Here is a 14,673-nt window from a genome sequence, read left to right on the forward strand (position 1 = left end):
ATTGTTTATTTATTGTAAAATTTTTATTGGAGTATGGTTGCTTTATAATGTTGTGTTAGCCTCCACTGCACAACAAAGTGAATCAGCCATACACATACAGATATCCCCTCCCATTTAGATTACCACAGCATGAGGGGGTATTTAATATGTTGGATTTTTTTTTATTTCTTAGTTTACTTCCATTTGCCTCATACTTAACCTTAGTTCCTCCTGAACACTGGCATCTGATTGTCTATAGCTTTAAGTTTTGGCCAGTAGGGTAGGGGGTTTTTTTGTTTGTTTTTTCTGTTTTCCTGGGCATTTTATTAGGAAGTTGGAAAATGAGGCTTTGGGAATTGTTGCTCAGAAACCATTTTAACAGAATGTTTATGACATCAGTTGTAATCTCTCTTACACTTTTAATCTGTGTTCTCTGTTTTTTTCTTATTTAAATGTTCATTAAAATAAACACATTTTTTTAATCCTACATTCATATCGCATTGCTATTTTCTGTAAGACATCCTGAAAATTTAATCTACAAGGATCTCCACTTGATTTTCACACACAAAATCTGTTATTTTACTCTTAATTCTCTGACCACTATTTTGCTAACTTCCCTCAAATCATATGTAGTTCAATTAAGCAAGTATTCACTGTAGTAGGTAGTATATTAGACGTTGAGGGTACCAAGATGAAAGTTACTGTTCCAGCTCTAAAAGAAGTCAACTGTGCTGTTGTCACCGTCATCTCCTCTGCCTCCCCCCTCCTCCTCCTCCTCCTCCTTCTCTTTCCTTGCAGTGGCACATAAGGTTGCACTACCTTTCTATACAGTAATAATATTCATTCATTTCAGATACATGCAAAACATTTCAGTGTCTTCATTCTAGTCCTCATACATCTCTTTAGGTAGGTATTATTGAACACATTTTACAGATGAGTAGTCTTACGGGAATAACATAACCTTACTTAAGTCACATAGTTTAGTAAATTATGGAGCTAGTTCTTGGGCTAATTTCAGAGTTCTCAATTCTGTGCTCTCTCTTTGCAGATACATTTAATGTTCCAGGTTTCTCAATAGTTAGCAATTTCCCAATAAGTTGTCATTGGACATCGTTATTTTCTCCCATGATTTCGGTCATTTCCACATCATCACTCAGTTTCTCATTTGTTTCCAGGGATTAAATCCAGGAATAAAGTTTGTCATTGTTCCTTCCTCTAATCTGTGGGAGATGAAAAGATTAATAAAACAAGAATTTATCAGTTCTGGGGATCCTGGGAAGGTGGCAGCATACTTTTGCTATCTTTATGAATTCCGACGTAAACACAGACAGAAAAGTGCAAAAGTGATCGTAAATGTATAGTTCAGTGAATTTTCAGAATGAGCGCAACTATGTTAATCACCATCCAGGTAAAAATAGAACCACTATGATCCCCCCAAAGCCCTCTTTGTTATAGCATGCTCTTAAAAGAGCAGATTCTGCCCAGTGTGGGGTGGAAAAGGATGTCTCAGAAATGACAGTCCATAATTTACTTATGTGAGTACAGAGAGTCTTACTTAAATATCTTTAATATATATTTTTAACATCTTTATTGGAGTATAATTGCTTTACAATGTTGTGTCAGTTTCTGCTGTATAAAAAAGTGAATTAGCTATATGTATACATATATTATACATGTATCCCCATATCCCCTCCCTCTTGAGTCTCCCTCTCACCCTCCCTATCCCACCCCTCTAGGTGGTCACAAAGCACCGAGCTGATCTCCCTGTGCTATGTGGCTGCTTCCCACTAGCTACCTATTTTACATTTGGTAGTGTATATATGTCCATGCCACTCTCTCACTTCCTCCCAGTTTACCCTTCCCCCTGCCCGTGTACTCAAGTCCATTCCCTACATTTGCATCTCTATTCCTGTCCTGCCCCTAGGTTCTTCAGAAACATTTTTTTTTTTAGATTCCATATATATGTGTTAGCGTACAATGTTTGTTTTTATCTTTCTGACATACTTCACTCTGTATGACAGTCTCTAGGTCCATCCACCTCATTATAAATACCTCAATTTCGTTTCTTTTTATGGCTGAGTAATATTCCATTGAATACATGTGCCAGATCTTCTTTACCCATTCATCTGTCGATGGACACTTAGGTTGCTTCCATGTCCTGGCTATTGTAGATAGTGCTGCAATGAACATTATGGTACATGACTCTTTTTGAATTATGGTTTTCTCAGGGTATACGCCCAGGAGTGGGACTGCTGGGTCCTATGGTAGTTCTATTTTAGTTATTTAAGGAACCTCCATACTGTTTTCCATAGTGGCTGTATCAATTGACATTCCCACCAACAGTGCAAAAGGGTTCCCTTTTCTCCACAGCCTCTCTGGCAGTTATTGTTTGTAGATTTTTTGATAATGGCCATTCTGACTGATGTCAGGTGATACCTCATTGTAGTTTTGATTTGCATTTCTCTAATGATTAGTGATGTTGAGCATCTTTTCATGTGTTTGTTGGCAATCTGTATATCTTTGGAGAAATGTCTATTTAGGTCTTCTGCCCATTGTTGGATTGGGTTGTTTGTTTTTTTTGATACTGAGCTGCATGAGCTGCTTGTATATTTTGGACATTAATCCTTTGTCGGTTGCTTCATTTGCAAATATTTTCTCCTATTCTGAGGGTTGTCTTTTCCTCTTGTTTATGGTTTCCTTTGCAGTGCAAAAGCTTTGAAGTTTCATTAGGTCCCACTTGTTTATTTTTGTTTTTACTTCCATTTCTCCAGGAGGTGGGTCAAAAAGGATCTTGCTGTGATTTATGTCATAGAGTGTTCTGCCTATGTTTTCCTCTAAGAGTTTGATAGTGTCTGGCCTTACATTTAGGTCTTTAATCCATATTGAGTTTATTTTTGTGTATGGTATTAGGGAGTGTTCTAATTTCATTCTTTTATATGTAGCTGTCCAGTTTTCCCAGCACCACTTATTGAAGAGGCTGTGTTTTCTCCACTGTATATTCTTGCGTCCTTTATCAAAGACAAGGTGACCGTATGTGTGTGGGTTTATCTCTGGGCTTTCTGTCCTGTTCCACTGATCTATATTTCTGTTTTTGTGCCAGTACCATATTGTCTTGATTACTGTAGCTTTGTAGTGTAGTCTGAAGTCAGGGAGCCCAGTTCCTCCAGCTCTGTTTTTCTTTCTCATGATTGCTTTGGCTATTTGGGGTCTTTTTGTTTCCATACAAATTGTGAAATTTTTTGTTTTAGTTCGGTGAAAAATGCCACAGGTAGTTTGATAGGAATTGCGTTGAATCTATAGATTGCTTTGGGTGGTATAGTCATTTTCACAATGTTGATTCTTCCAATCCAAGAATATGATATATCTCTCCTCTTTTTATCATCTTTAATTCCTTTCATCAGTGTCATATAGTTTTCTGCATACAGGTCTTTTGTCTCCTTAGGTAGGTTTATTCTTAGGTATTTTACTCTTTTTGTTGCAGTGGTAAATGGGAGTGTTTCCTTAATTTCTCTCTCAGATTTTTCGTCATTAGTGTATAGGAATGCAAGAGATTTCTGTGCATTAATTTTGTATACTGCTATTTTACCAGATTCATTGGTTCGCTCTAGTAGTTTTCGGGTAGCATCTTTAGGATTCTCTATGTATAGTATCATGTCAGCTGCAAAGAATGACAGTTTTACTTCTTCTTTTCCAATTTGGATTCCTTTTATTTCTTTTTCTTCTCTGACTGCCATAGCTAGGACTTGCAACACTTCTTGAATAAGAGTGGTGAGAGTGGGCATCCTTGTCTTGCTCCTGATCTTAGTGGAAATGCTTTCAGTTTTTCACCATTGAGTATGATGCTTGTTGTGCGTTTGTCATATATGGCATTTATGATGTTGAGGTAGGTTCCCTCTATGCCCATTTTCTGGAGAGTTTTTATCATAAATGGGTATTGAATTTTGTCAAAAGTTTTTTCTGCATCTATTGAGATGATCATATGGGTTTTATTCCTTAATTTGTTAATGTGGTGTATCACATTGATTTGCATATATTGAAGAATCCTTGCATCCCTGGGATAAATCCCAATTGATCATGGTGTATGATCCTTTTAATGTGTTCTTGGATTCTAGTTGTTGTTTGCTAGTATTTTGTTCAGGATTTTTGTATCTATGTTCATCAGTGATATTGGTCTATAATTTTCTTTTTTTGTGATATCTTTTTCTGGTTTTGGTATCAGGGTGATGGTGGCTTTGTAGAATGAATTTGGGAGTGTTTCTCCCTCTGCAGTTGTTTGGAAGAGTTTGAGAAGGATCAGTGTTAGCTCTTCTCTACATGTGTGATAGAATTCGCCTGTGAAGCCATCTGGTCCTGGTCTTTTGTTTGTTGGAAGATTTTTCATTACGGTTTCAATTTCATTACTTGTGATAGGTCTGTTTATATTTTCTAATTCTTCCTGGTTCAGTCTTGGAACATTGTACCTTTCCAAGAATTGGTCCATTTCTTCGTGGTTGTCCATTTTATTGGCATATAGTTATTTGTAGTAGTCTCCTATAATCCTTTGTATTTCTGTGGTGTCAGTTGTGATTTCTCCTTTTTCATTTCTAATTTTATTGATTTGCATCCTCTCCCCTTTTTTCTTAATGAGTCTGGCTAAGGGTTTATCAATTTTGTTTATCTTCTCAAAGAACAAGCTTTTAGTTTTATTGATCTTTGCTATTGTTTTCTTCGTTTCTATTTCATTTATTTCTGCTCTGATTTTTATGATTTCTTTCCTTCTACTGACTTTGGGGTTTTTGTTCTTTCTCTAGTTGTTTTAAGTGTAGGGTTAGATTCTTTATTTGAGATTTTTCTTGTTTCTTGAGATGAGATTGAATTACTATAAACTTCTCTCTTAGAACTGCTTTTGCTGCGTCCCATAGGTTTTGGGTCGTTATGTTTTCATTGTCATTTGTTTCTATGTATTTTTTATTTTTTCTTTGATTTCTTCAGTGATCTCTTGTTATTTAGTAGTGCACTGTTTAGCCTCCATGTATTTGTGTTTCTTACAGTTTTTTCCTGTAATTGGTTTCCAATCTCATAGTATTGTGGTCAGAAAAGATGCTTGATACAATTTCAATTTTCTTAAGTTTTCTGAGGCTTGATTTGTGACCCAAGATGTGATCTGTCCTGGAGAATGTTCCGTGCGCACTTGAGACGGAAGTGTATTCTGCCACTTTTGGGTGGAATGTTCTATAAATATCAATTAAATCTATCTGGTTTATTGTGTCACTTAAAGTTTGTGTTTCCTTACTTATGTTCTGTTTGGATGATCTGTCTATTGGTAAGTGGCACGTTAAAAGTCTGCTACTATTATTATGTTACTGTTGATTTGTCCTTTCATGGTTGTTAGCATTTGCCTTATGTATTGAGGTGCTCCTATGTTGGGTTCATAAACATTTATAATTGTTATATCTTCTTCTTGGATTGATCCTTTGATCATTAGGTGGTATCCCTCCTTATCTCTTGTAACAGTCTTTATTTTAAAGTCTATTTTATCGGATACAAGTATTGCTATCCCAGCTTTCTTTTGATTTCCATTTACATGGAATATCTTTTTCCATCCCTTCACCTTCAGTCTGTATTTGTCCCTAGGTCTGAAGTTGGTCTCTTGTAGACAGCATATATATGGGTCTTGTTTTTGTATCCATTCAGCCAGACTCTATCTTTTGGTTGGGGCACTTAATCCACTTACATTCAAGGTTATTATCGATATGTATGTTCCTATTACCATTTTCTTAATTGTTTGGGTTTGTTTTTCTAGGTCTTTTTCTTCTCTTGTGTCTCCCGTCTAGAGAAGTTTCTTTAGCATTGTTGGAAAGCTGGTTTGGTGGTGCTGAATTCTCTTAGCTTTTGCTTGTCTCTAAAGGTTTTAATTTCTCCATCGAATCTGAATGAGATCCTTGCTGGGTACAGTAATCTTGGTTGTAGGTTTTTCTCTTTCATCACGTTAAGTATATCCTGCCACTCCCTTCTGGCCTGCAGAGGTTCTGCAGAAAAATCAGCTGATAACCTCATGGGGATTCCTTTGTATGTTATTTTTTGTTTTTCCCTGGCTGCTTTTAATATTTTTTCTTTGAATTTAATTTTTGTTAGCTTGATAAATATATGTCTTGGTGTGTTTTTCCTTGGGTTTATCTTGTATGGGACTCTCTGTGCTTCCTGGACTTGGGTGACTATTTCCTTTCCCATGTTAGGGAAGTTTTCAACTATAATCTCTTCAAATATTTCCTCAGACCCTTTCTTTTTCTCTTCTTCTTCTGGGACCCCTATAATTTGAATGTTGGTGTGTTTAATGTTGTCCCAGAGGTCTCTGAGGTTGTCTTCAATTCTTTTCATTCTTTTTTCTTTATCCTGCTCCTTGGCATTTATTTACACCATTTTGTCTTCCAGCTCACTTATTCCTTTTTCTGCCTCAGTTATTCTGTTATTGATTCCTTCTTGTGAATTTTTTGTTTCAGTTATTCTGTTGTTCATCTCTGTTTGTTCTTTAGTTCTTCTAGATCTTTATTAAACATTTTTTGTATTTGCTCAATCTGTGCCTCCATTCTATTTCCAAGATTGTGGATCATCTTTACTATCATTTTTCTGAATTCTTTTTCAGGTAGATTGCTTATTTCCTCTCCATTTATTTGGTCTTGTAGGTTTTTACCTTGCTCCTTCATCTGTGACATATTTTTTTGCCATCTCATTTTTTTTTTTTTTAATGAGTGGGATTGTGTTCCTGTCTCACTGCTTCTTTGGCCTGAGACTTCCAACACTGGAGTTTATAGGCTGTTGGGTAGAGCTGGCTCTTGGTGCTGAGATGTGGACCTCTGTGAGAACTCACTCCGATAAATATTCACTGGGGTCTGAGGTTCTCTGTTAGTCCAGTGGTTCTGATACAGAGCTCCCACCACAGTAGCTTTGGCTTAACCCCCTGCTTGTGAACCAAGATCTCACAAGCCATGTGGGGTGACAGAAAGAAAAAAAAAGTATAACAGTGTAAATAACAAAGTAAAAAATAAAACTAGACAAGGAAACTAGCAGATATGTTAGAAAGAATATAAATATAAAAATATAGATGAACCAACCTGAAGGTACAACAGTACCACAATAGTAAAACAGAAGATGGGGGGAAAGGCCTTGGCTGTGGAGGGCAGGGCCTAAGCAAGGGTGAGGTTTGGGCTGTGGGTGGGGCCAATGCTTAGGACCCACAGGGCTGGAAAAGGTCCTGGGGACCGTGGTGGGTGGGGCTTAGGCTCAAGGAACAGAAGGGGCCCAGGCATGCCCCCCACCCCTGGTCACCCAGTGGACTTCCTGAGCTCTTGTGGGTGGGGCAAACGTCCTCCTCTCCTCTCCTGCTACTCTGGTCTGGAGGGCCCCTCTCGCCTGCCTCTCCTGAACTCCCCTCAGCCTCCTTCCTATGCCCCCAGGACCAATGTGTGTGTGGGGGGTGACCTTGGAGGGCAGGGCACCGGTCTGGGAGCTCAGCAGGCTCCCTGGGCCCGATTGGGTGGGGCAAACTTCCTCCACTCCTCTCCTCTCCTCCCAGAGGGCCCCTCCTGCCTTCCTCTCCTGATCTCCCCAGCCTCAGGGGCGCTGATCCTGTCTGGCCTCCACTTCTCCCCCCTGTGTCCCCTCACATCCTACAGGTTCACTTGGGGGTTCCTCCCGTCTCCTTGGGTGTCAGGGTCCCCCACCAGCGGCCGGCAGGTGCCCTAGTGGTGGGGAGACGCTAACTCAGTGTCTTCCCACACCACCATCTTCTGGGTCCTTTTTCTATTGCACACTGATCATTCTGTTCATTATTTAGGTCAATGCTCTAGAAGACAAATTTGAATGCTTTTATGTGGTAGGTATTTTTCATGAAATTAGGTCCAGGTTGAATTCTATTCATAAGAGAAAATTAAAGTACTTATGTTGGGTAAGTAAATTCTGAGTAATAATAACTGACATTGATGGGATTTCTATGTGCTAGGCACTGTTCTTTACATATCTTAACATATTTAATCCTCACAAAACTCCATGAGGTCCAGTGTATTATTTTCACCATTTTAGAGATGAGAAAACTGAGGCATGGAGAAACTTGCCGAAGGTAATTTATGGAGCAAGGGCCAGAGCCAGGATTTGATGCAGGACATCTGGCTTCAGCAACGGCACTCTCAACCACTATGTCTCTAAAATTAGTGTAATCTCTAAACTTTAGAAGTTAAGAAAGCAGTAGGAAAGGAACTTCTAAGTTCCTTTTAAGAGATATGAATATCACAGGAGAAGAGTCATAACTAAAATTTATCAAGCAGGCACCATGTGTCAGGTACTGTGCTAAGCAATTCATATGTATGCTCTCTGAATTATTTTTTCCTCAGGTCCTGCTTATCTGTCAGGTCAGGTTTTTTTGTTTGTTTCCCTTAAAAATTTTTTTTTACAATTTTCAAAGGTTACACTCCGCTTATAGTTATTACAAAATATTGGTCATATTCCCTGTGTTGTACAATATATCCTAGCAGTCTATCTTACACCCAGTAGTTTGTACCTCCCACTTCCTCACCCTTATATTGCCCCTCCCCTGACTGGTAACCACTAGTTTGTTCTCTATATCTGTGAGACGCTCTGTTAACTTTGAAAACGACACTGTGAAATAAGTACTATTCTTCCTAGGTTAAAGAGGAAGACACAGGCTTATAGAGATTTAGCAGCTGCTTTCTATAAGGTTACACAATAAGTAGAATGTCTGACTCTAAAGACCGTGCATTCTGTGTTACCACTAGTGTACACCACCTCCCAAGATGAGAAAGTTTCTCAAATGAACTCCTTGGTATAAAGTCAAGAATATAATTTGATATGTTGCTCTGGCTGGCTAAGCCTAACAGAGAGGTAGCTAAAGAGGTGGAGGGAAAGACTTTGCTGTTATGATCTGATGGGCCCCATCTGAAAGATGAGATACATATTTATTGAGTGAATGAACATTATAAATAACCTGATGGTGCAGCTGACTATAGTGGAGATAGGAAAAGCTTTCTACAGGGTTCTCAAGCTGGATTTCCAGTTTGGTGAGCTGCTTGGAGGGGAAAAAATAGATTTCCATGATTAAGCACTTTGAGAAATTATCCCATTCTAAAATAATTATAATGCCTATAAGAAGTTGGACTAATACTAAAAATATTCTCTTTAGCTTTTTTAAACTAAAGAAATATTACTATTTTTGTATGCAAAACTGTAAGAATACTTGGCTTCATAGATAATAAATACTAAGAGATTTTTACATTTTAGAGACTTTACATCTTCCACGACTTACAGAGATTTATAGACATTGAAGGAACATACAGTGATTGATGCAGTCCCTGGAATATATGTTTTATCTATAGATACACATACAATTCCACTAATTGAACACTGACTTTAAAAAACTAGACCCAGGACATAGGTAATGTAGATACATTCTGTATGAAGTCTGGACAACTTAGGGCTCAAGCAATGGAGTATGTAATTATTGTCAGTTATCATATATGGACAACTTTACATTGCAATGATTTCCCTCCGTGATTGTTATGGGTCAGAACCCACCTGCAACTGCATTTGACCTTTCTATTTGTATTTATGGAGCTCACTGTTATTTGGACATATTTATGAATCTCTAGGTAGGTAAGATTCCTTTTGTTTGCCCAAACATCAGGTGCACATTTTCTTCTTGCTGCTAATGTTTTGGTTTAATCAACTTATCTACATAGATCACTGATATTTTGTGAGTTCCTAGCCTTAGCTACATGAATTTTATTTTTATTTTTTATTTATTATTATTTTTTGCGGTACGCGGGCCTCTCACCGCCGTGGCCTCTCCCATTGCAGAGCACAGGCTCCGACGCGCAGGCTCAGTGGCCATGGCTCACGGGCCCAGCCTCTCCGCGGCATGTGAGATCCTCCTGGACCAGGGCACGAACCCGTGTCCCCTGCATCGGCAGGCGGACTCTCAACCACTGCGCCACCAGGGAAGCCCATGAATTTTCTTTTAAACCTCACTCATCGACCTTGTTTTTTAAATTTCGTTCCTTTGCCTGTCTTTTGGTGTAACAAGATGTAAGTTGGGATTATCTTGGAATTCCAGGTAGAGCTCCAAAGACAAAAGATGGTACCTTCACACTGTAAAGAGAGGAGCTAGGCTGTCTAAGTGGGACTTAATTAAAGATAACAACTAGTCCAGAGAACTTCACTCCCAACAGCCCAAGAAATCAAAAATTTTAAAGGAAATTCATAGAAGGGAATTCAAAAGGTTAGAGTGCTTTTTCTACTCTTCTCTGTATGAGGAAAGTGGTGCTTCTCTTCCCCAAGCCAATTCAGACTCTATTTGAATAGGTAAAGGATTATTTTTTTCTCACATAGCAGTAAGTCTGAGAGAGATGATACCTTCAGTTATCTGCTATTTTCTTGACCCTTCTCCCATGGTCACAGGGCATGCCCCAGCTCAAGACAGAAAAAAAGGAGAAGGGCCCTTCTCAAGGGCATAGTCACTTTAATAAGAGAAGCCACATTGTTTTCATCCTTCTGTTTGTCTATTCTTTTACCAATACCACACTGTCTTGATTACTGTAGATGTACAGTAAGTCTTAGGACTGAGGAGCATCAGTCCTTCAACTTTGTTCTTCTTCATTTAGTTTTCAGAAGCACGTCAAACAGATTTCTTCATTTTCATTTGCCCATATTCTAACACATGGCCAACCGCTTGCTGAGAGGCTGGAAAAAAACATATTTAATGTGTTAACTCAACATGCAGAGTTGGATATGCCTTTTGGTTAGCCATCTGATGGTATCCGCAGTTCCTGACAACTGCAGGTGTCAGGAAACCTTGCTATGCAGAGGTCCATGGCATCATTGTGGAGCCCGCAAATGTACCCCATGAATGAGTCAGCACTGGGAGCCTGCTATAAAGAAGAATATCGATAGCAAAAAGAGAACCAAAAACCATAACAAACCCCTGTGAACTAGAAGGCCTTTTGTTCCTTTTCTATAATTCCCTTACCTACTACCTTGACCCTGGAGGACACAGATGGTGGAAGGGGCAGAAGAGGAGGAAAGGTTGAAGGACCACCCCACGCCTCTTTCCCCCACTGCAAGGCTCTGAGCCAGGCAGACCTGAGCTGATGGAGTGGGAGAAGCTCTGAGTTAGATGCAACACTGACATTTTAATTGGATTGGACTCTTAATATTTTAGTATCTTAAATGATGAGGAGGTAATGGGATCTGCTGAGATAAAGTTAAAGGATGGGAAGGGGAGATCTGACATAGGATCATAGTTGGGGGCTTTGTCTGGTGGATGATAGATCCACTTCCTGACTGTGCCCCACTGATTTCAGCCTCTTCAACAAACTGGTTATGCTGGAAACTACAAATTCCTTTAATCCTGGCTGTTGACCCACAGTCCTTACTCCTAATAGGTCTTTCTGGCTCTCATCCAGTAGCCTTTTCATTGCTGTGGGGATGCTGGATCTGTCAGTAAAAGGCAACTTTAGGAGAACATTTTGGGTTGTGTGGGACCAGAGAAAGCCCAGTAGGGAGACTGTAACAGGATAATAACAAATCCTGGTCTGTCACTGCCTGCCTTTGTGATCTCTCTCTAGCTCTGAACTTCCTACTCTGAAATAAATGGTCTAAAGAAAATGATTGTAATAGATACCTCTTGTGATGGCTGCGTGGCTCCCTCCATTCTCAGACATTGCCTCTGATACCTAGGGATGTGACCCAGCATCCCTCCAGAGCTGATCAACAAGGAGAGGACATCTGTCCCAGGCCAGGGCAGGCTCTTTCCTGGCAGTACTGAATAGGGGGACACAGAGACTGAACAATATTAACATTGACTCTCATTAGTAACTGAGGGTAGCCCACATCTACCTACTGCTGCTGGCCTCAGAAATGCCCAACTTCTTGCTCTTTTTGGGAATTGATGGCTGATTCCCTGGTAGCCTTTCGGTAAATCCGTCACTTTGCTTAAGCTGCCCTGAACTATTTTATATGACTTGCAATCCATGTTACTTTTTTTAAAGGGTCCATTCAACTTCCAAAATTCTCTTATTCTTTGATTTAATGGTACCTGTTACTCTTGAACAGAGATGAATTATAACTTTGAGTGCTAGTAACCATAGACACCTGGCAACTATGGCACCGGTGGGTGAGTGCAGTTTTGGAAGTCTTTATGCTGATGAACACTAGAGATATTCCTTTTCATAACATCAGATATTTTAAGTAGGTAAATTTGTACTTGTTACACATGGAGAATATTTTTAGTTTAATAGTTCATATTAGAGGTATAAGTGATGTTTACAGAAAAAGATTTTAGTTTCCAGTGCAAGAAATAAGTGAGCCAAGTTATATTTTTCAAGTCACCATATCAGTGTGTATTATTAGATACACAGAGTCTAAAGAGTTGAGTTTATAATTGAATTGGTTTATCGCTTAAATCTCATGTGCCAGGATCTCACTGTACTGATTGAATTCAGGACAATAGGTGCTCTTTAGTTAATCCTCCTTGATAATGCTGACCATTAAAAAAATAGAAATTAAATTTAACGTTTTGTCTTAAATGTCATATTTTACTACACTATAGATGGAAAGGGCATAGTTATCAAATCCCTATGAAAACAACTTCAGAATGAAAATCCCTAACCAGAATACTAAAGTTTAGAAGTGTAATTGGCTCCTCTAATATGAAACTTCCTCATCATGGACTCTTCATGGTTTTTAAAACGTTATTGACTCCCCAAAGTGAAAGGAATGCCAATCAGTGGATAGAAAGCAGTATTGCAGAGAAGAAATAGCTAGGATTACCTCTGTGGTACTGGGTTTTGGGATGTTGCCAACTTGATCCGGGGATGGATGATCAAGCTGAGACCAAGAAGGGTTATATAGAATTAACTTGATGATTAATATTAGATGCATAACCATAATGTTTGTACAAATAGAGGAACATGCTGCCAAAAAATTTATTCGTTTATAAAGTAGTTCTTAACTAGGGGCGATTCCCCCCCCCAAGACAAAAATGTCTAGAGACATTTTTGGTTGTCACAATTGGTGTGTGTGCGTGTGCTGCCGGCATCTAGTGGGTAGAGGCCAGGGATGCTGTTAAACATCCCATAACACACCCCATAAGACAACTAAGAATTGTTCAGCCCAAAATGTCAATAGCATTGAGGTTGAAAAACCTGGTTTATAACAATTAGTTTCACATGTTTTTGTACTCAAAATGCTTCACATATGTTTAGTCAAAATTCTTTTCCATTTCCGGAAGGGGGGCTAAGGCTAAGTATTTTCACCTCGGCCCGCGGCCTAGAAAAGCCTAGAAAAACCTCCTCTTTTCTTCCGCCTACCGGTCCGCGAGTCAGTGCCCTGCGCAGAGCCCAGGAAACGAACCTTGGCGCGCGCTGGTGCGGCCGCCCCCTTTCTCGGGGAGGGGCCGGGGGCGAGGGCGCTGGGAGGTCTTTTCTCGAGTTCACGTGGCCGGAGGGTCAGATTGCGGATCTCCCTTTTGCGGCGGCGGCCAAAGAGCAAGAGTACGAACTGTGGCAACCAGAGTCATGGCAGGACAGGCATTTAGAAAGTTTCTTCCCGTATTTGACCGAGCGTTAGTTGAAAGAAGTGCAGCCGAAACTGTAACCAAAGGAGGCATTATGCTTCCAGAAAAATCACAAGGAAAAGTATTGCAAGCAACAGTAGTAGCTGTTAGATCAAGCTCTAAAAGAAAGGGTGGAGAGATTCAACCAGTTAGTGTGAAAGTTGGAGATAAAGTTCTTCTCCCAGAATATGGAGGCACCAAAGTAGTTGTAGACGACAAGGATTATTTCTTACTTAGAGATGGTGACATTCTTGGAAACTACGTCGACTAAAATAAGTCACTATTGAAATGGCATCACGTGAAGCTGCCACTGAAGTTCTGAAATCTTTCTTCATGTAAATAATTTCCCTGTTTCTTTTATAATAAAGTAATGATATCCAAACTAAAAACAAAAACACCCTCTTTTCCAGATATTCATACAGTTAGACCACTTTTGCTTTCTAATAGATAAGCAGTACTTTATAATTTGATTTATCTGCAATAATTATGTAACTTTGTAAACCGCTTCCAAAAGTCAGGGCAGGTTTTAATTTTCGCAAGTAATTTCCCCAAATCTTGCCTCTCCCTGTCATCAATTCAAAGCCTTCCCTCATTTTATTGCCCACTTGCTTCTGTTTGGCCCATTTCATTAGACTAAATAACTGAAGCACTGACCAGAAGCAAATATAGTGAGCACAGTTAACGTTTAGACAGAACTTGGCTTTTTGTGAGGTGATATCATTTCCCTTAGATTAAAAAAAAGTATTCTTTAGGCTCTAGGCAGATGGGGATCCAGCTTATTTTCACAGTTTGGAAATGCAACAAATTTCAGATTACTCGTAGAGTCTGACTCAATGATTAATTCTCTTCTGTTGGAATTAATATATTTAGGGAAAGCAAAATATTTGATTTATCTTTTTTAAAAAAATTCTGATGCTTTTCACTATTGCCATATTGGTGTTAATAATGAATTTAAGTATACCCCAGAATGATACTGGCATAGACATATGATTTAGAGATGTTATAGTATTTTTTTTAAGTCCAAGGACAAAACACATATTTTGTGGAGTCTAATTAAAGACTTTAAAACTGTAAAATCTTTTGGGAAATAACAT

The 14,673-nt window shown here is 39.1% G+C and overlaps 2 protein-coding genes across 2 annotated transcripts in view; both read left to right on the plus strand.

Moving 5' to 3' along the window:
* The window catches only part of LOC308619537 (trimeric intracellular cation channel type B-like), a 289,391-nt gene that overhangs the window by 209,269 nt on the left and 65,449 nt on the right, over positions 1–14,673 (plus strand). The window lies entirely within an intron of this gene.
* On the plus strand, positions 13,501–14,370 carry LOC308619541 (10 kDa heat shock protein, mitochondrial-like). The gene has a single exon (XM_081238443.1). It carries the CDS (start codon positions 13,542–13,544, stop codon positions 13,848–13,850), a length of 309 nt encoding a protein of 102 aa, XP_081094569.1. The 5' UTR covers positions 13,501–13,541; the 3' UTR covers positions 13,851–14,370.

This window comes from Mesoplodon bidens, assembly GCF_964165515.1.
Source record: "Mesoplodon bidens genome assembly, chromosome: 6".
Classification (NCBI taxonomy): domain Eukaryota; kingdom Metazoa; phylum Chordata; class Mammalia; order Artiodactyla; family Ziphiidae; genus Mesoplodon; species Mesoplodon bidens.

Excerpts from the sequence above, each read along its gene's own strand:
- LOC308619541 (XM_081238443.1), top strand. The coding sequence starts at position 13,542 with ATGGCAGGACAGGCATTTAGAAAGTTTCTTCCCGTATTTGACCGAGCG.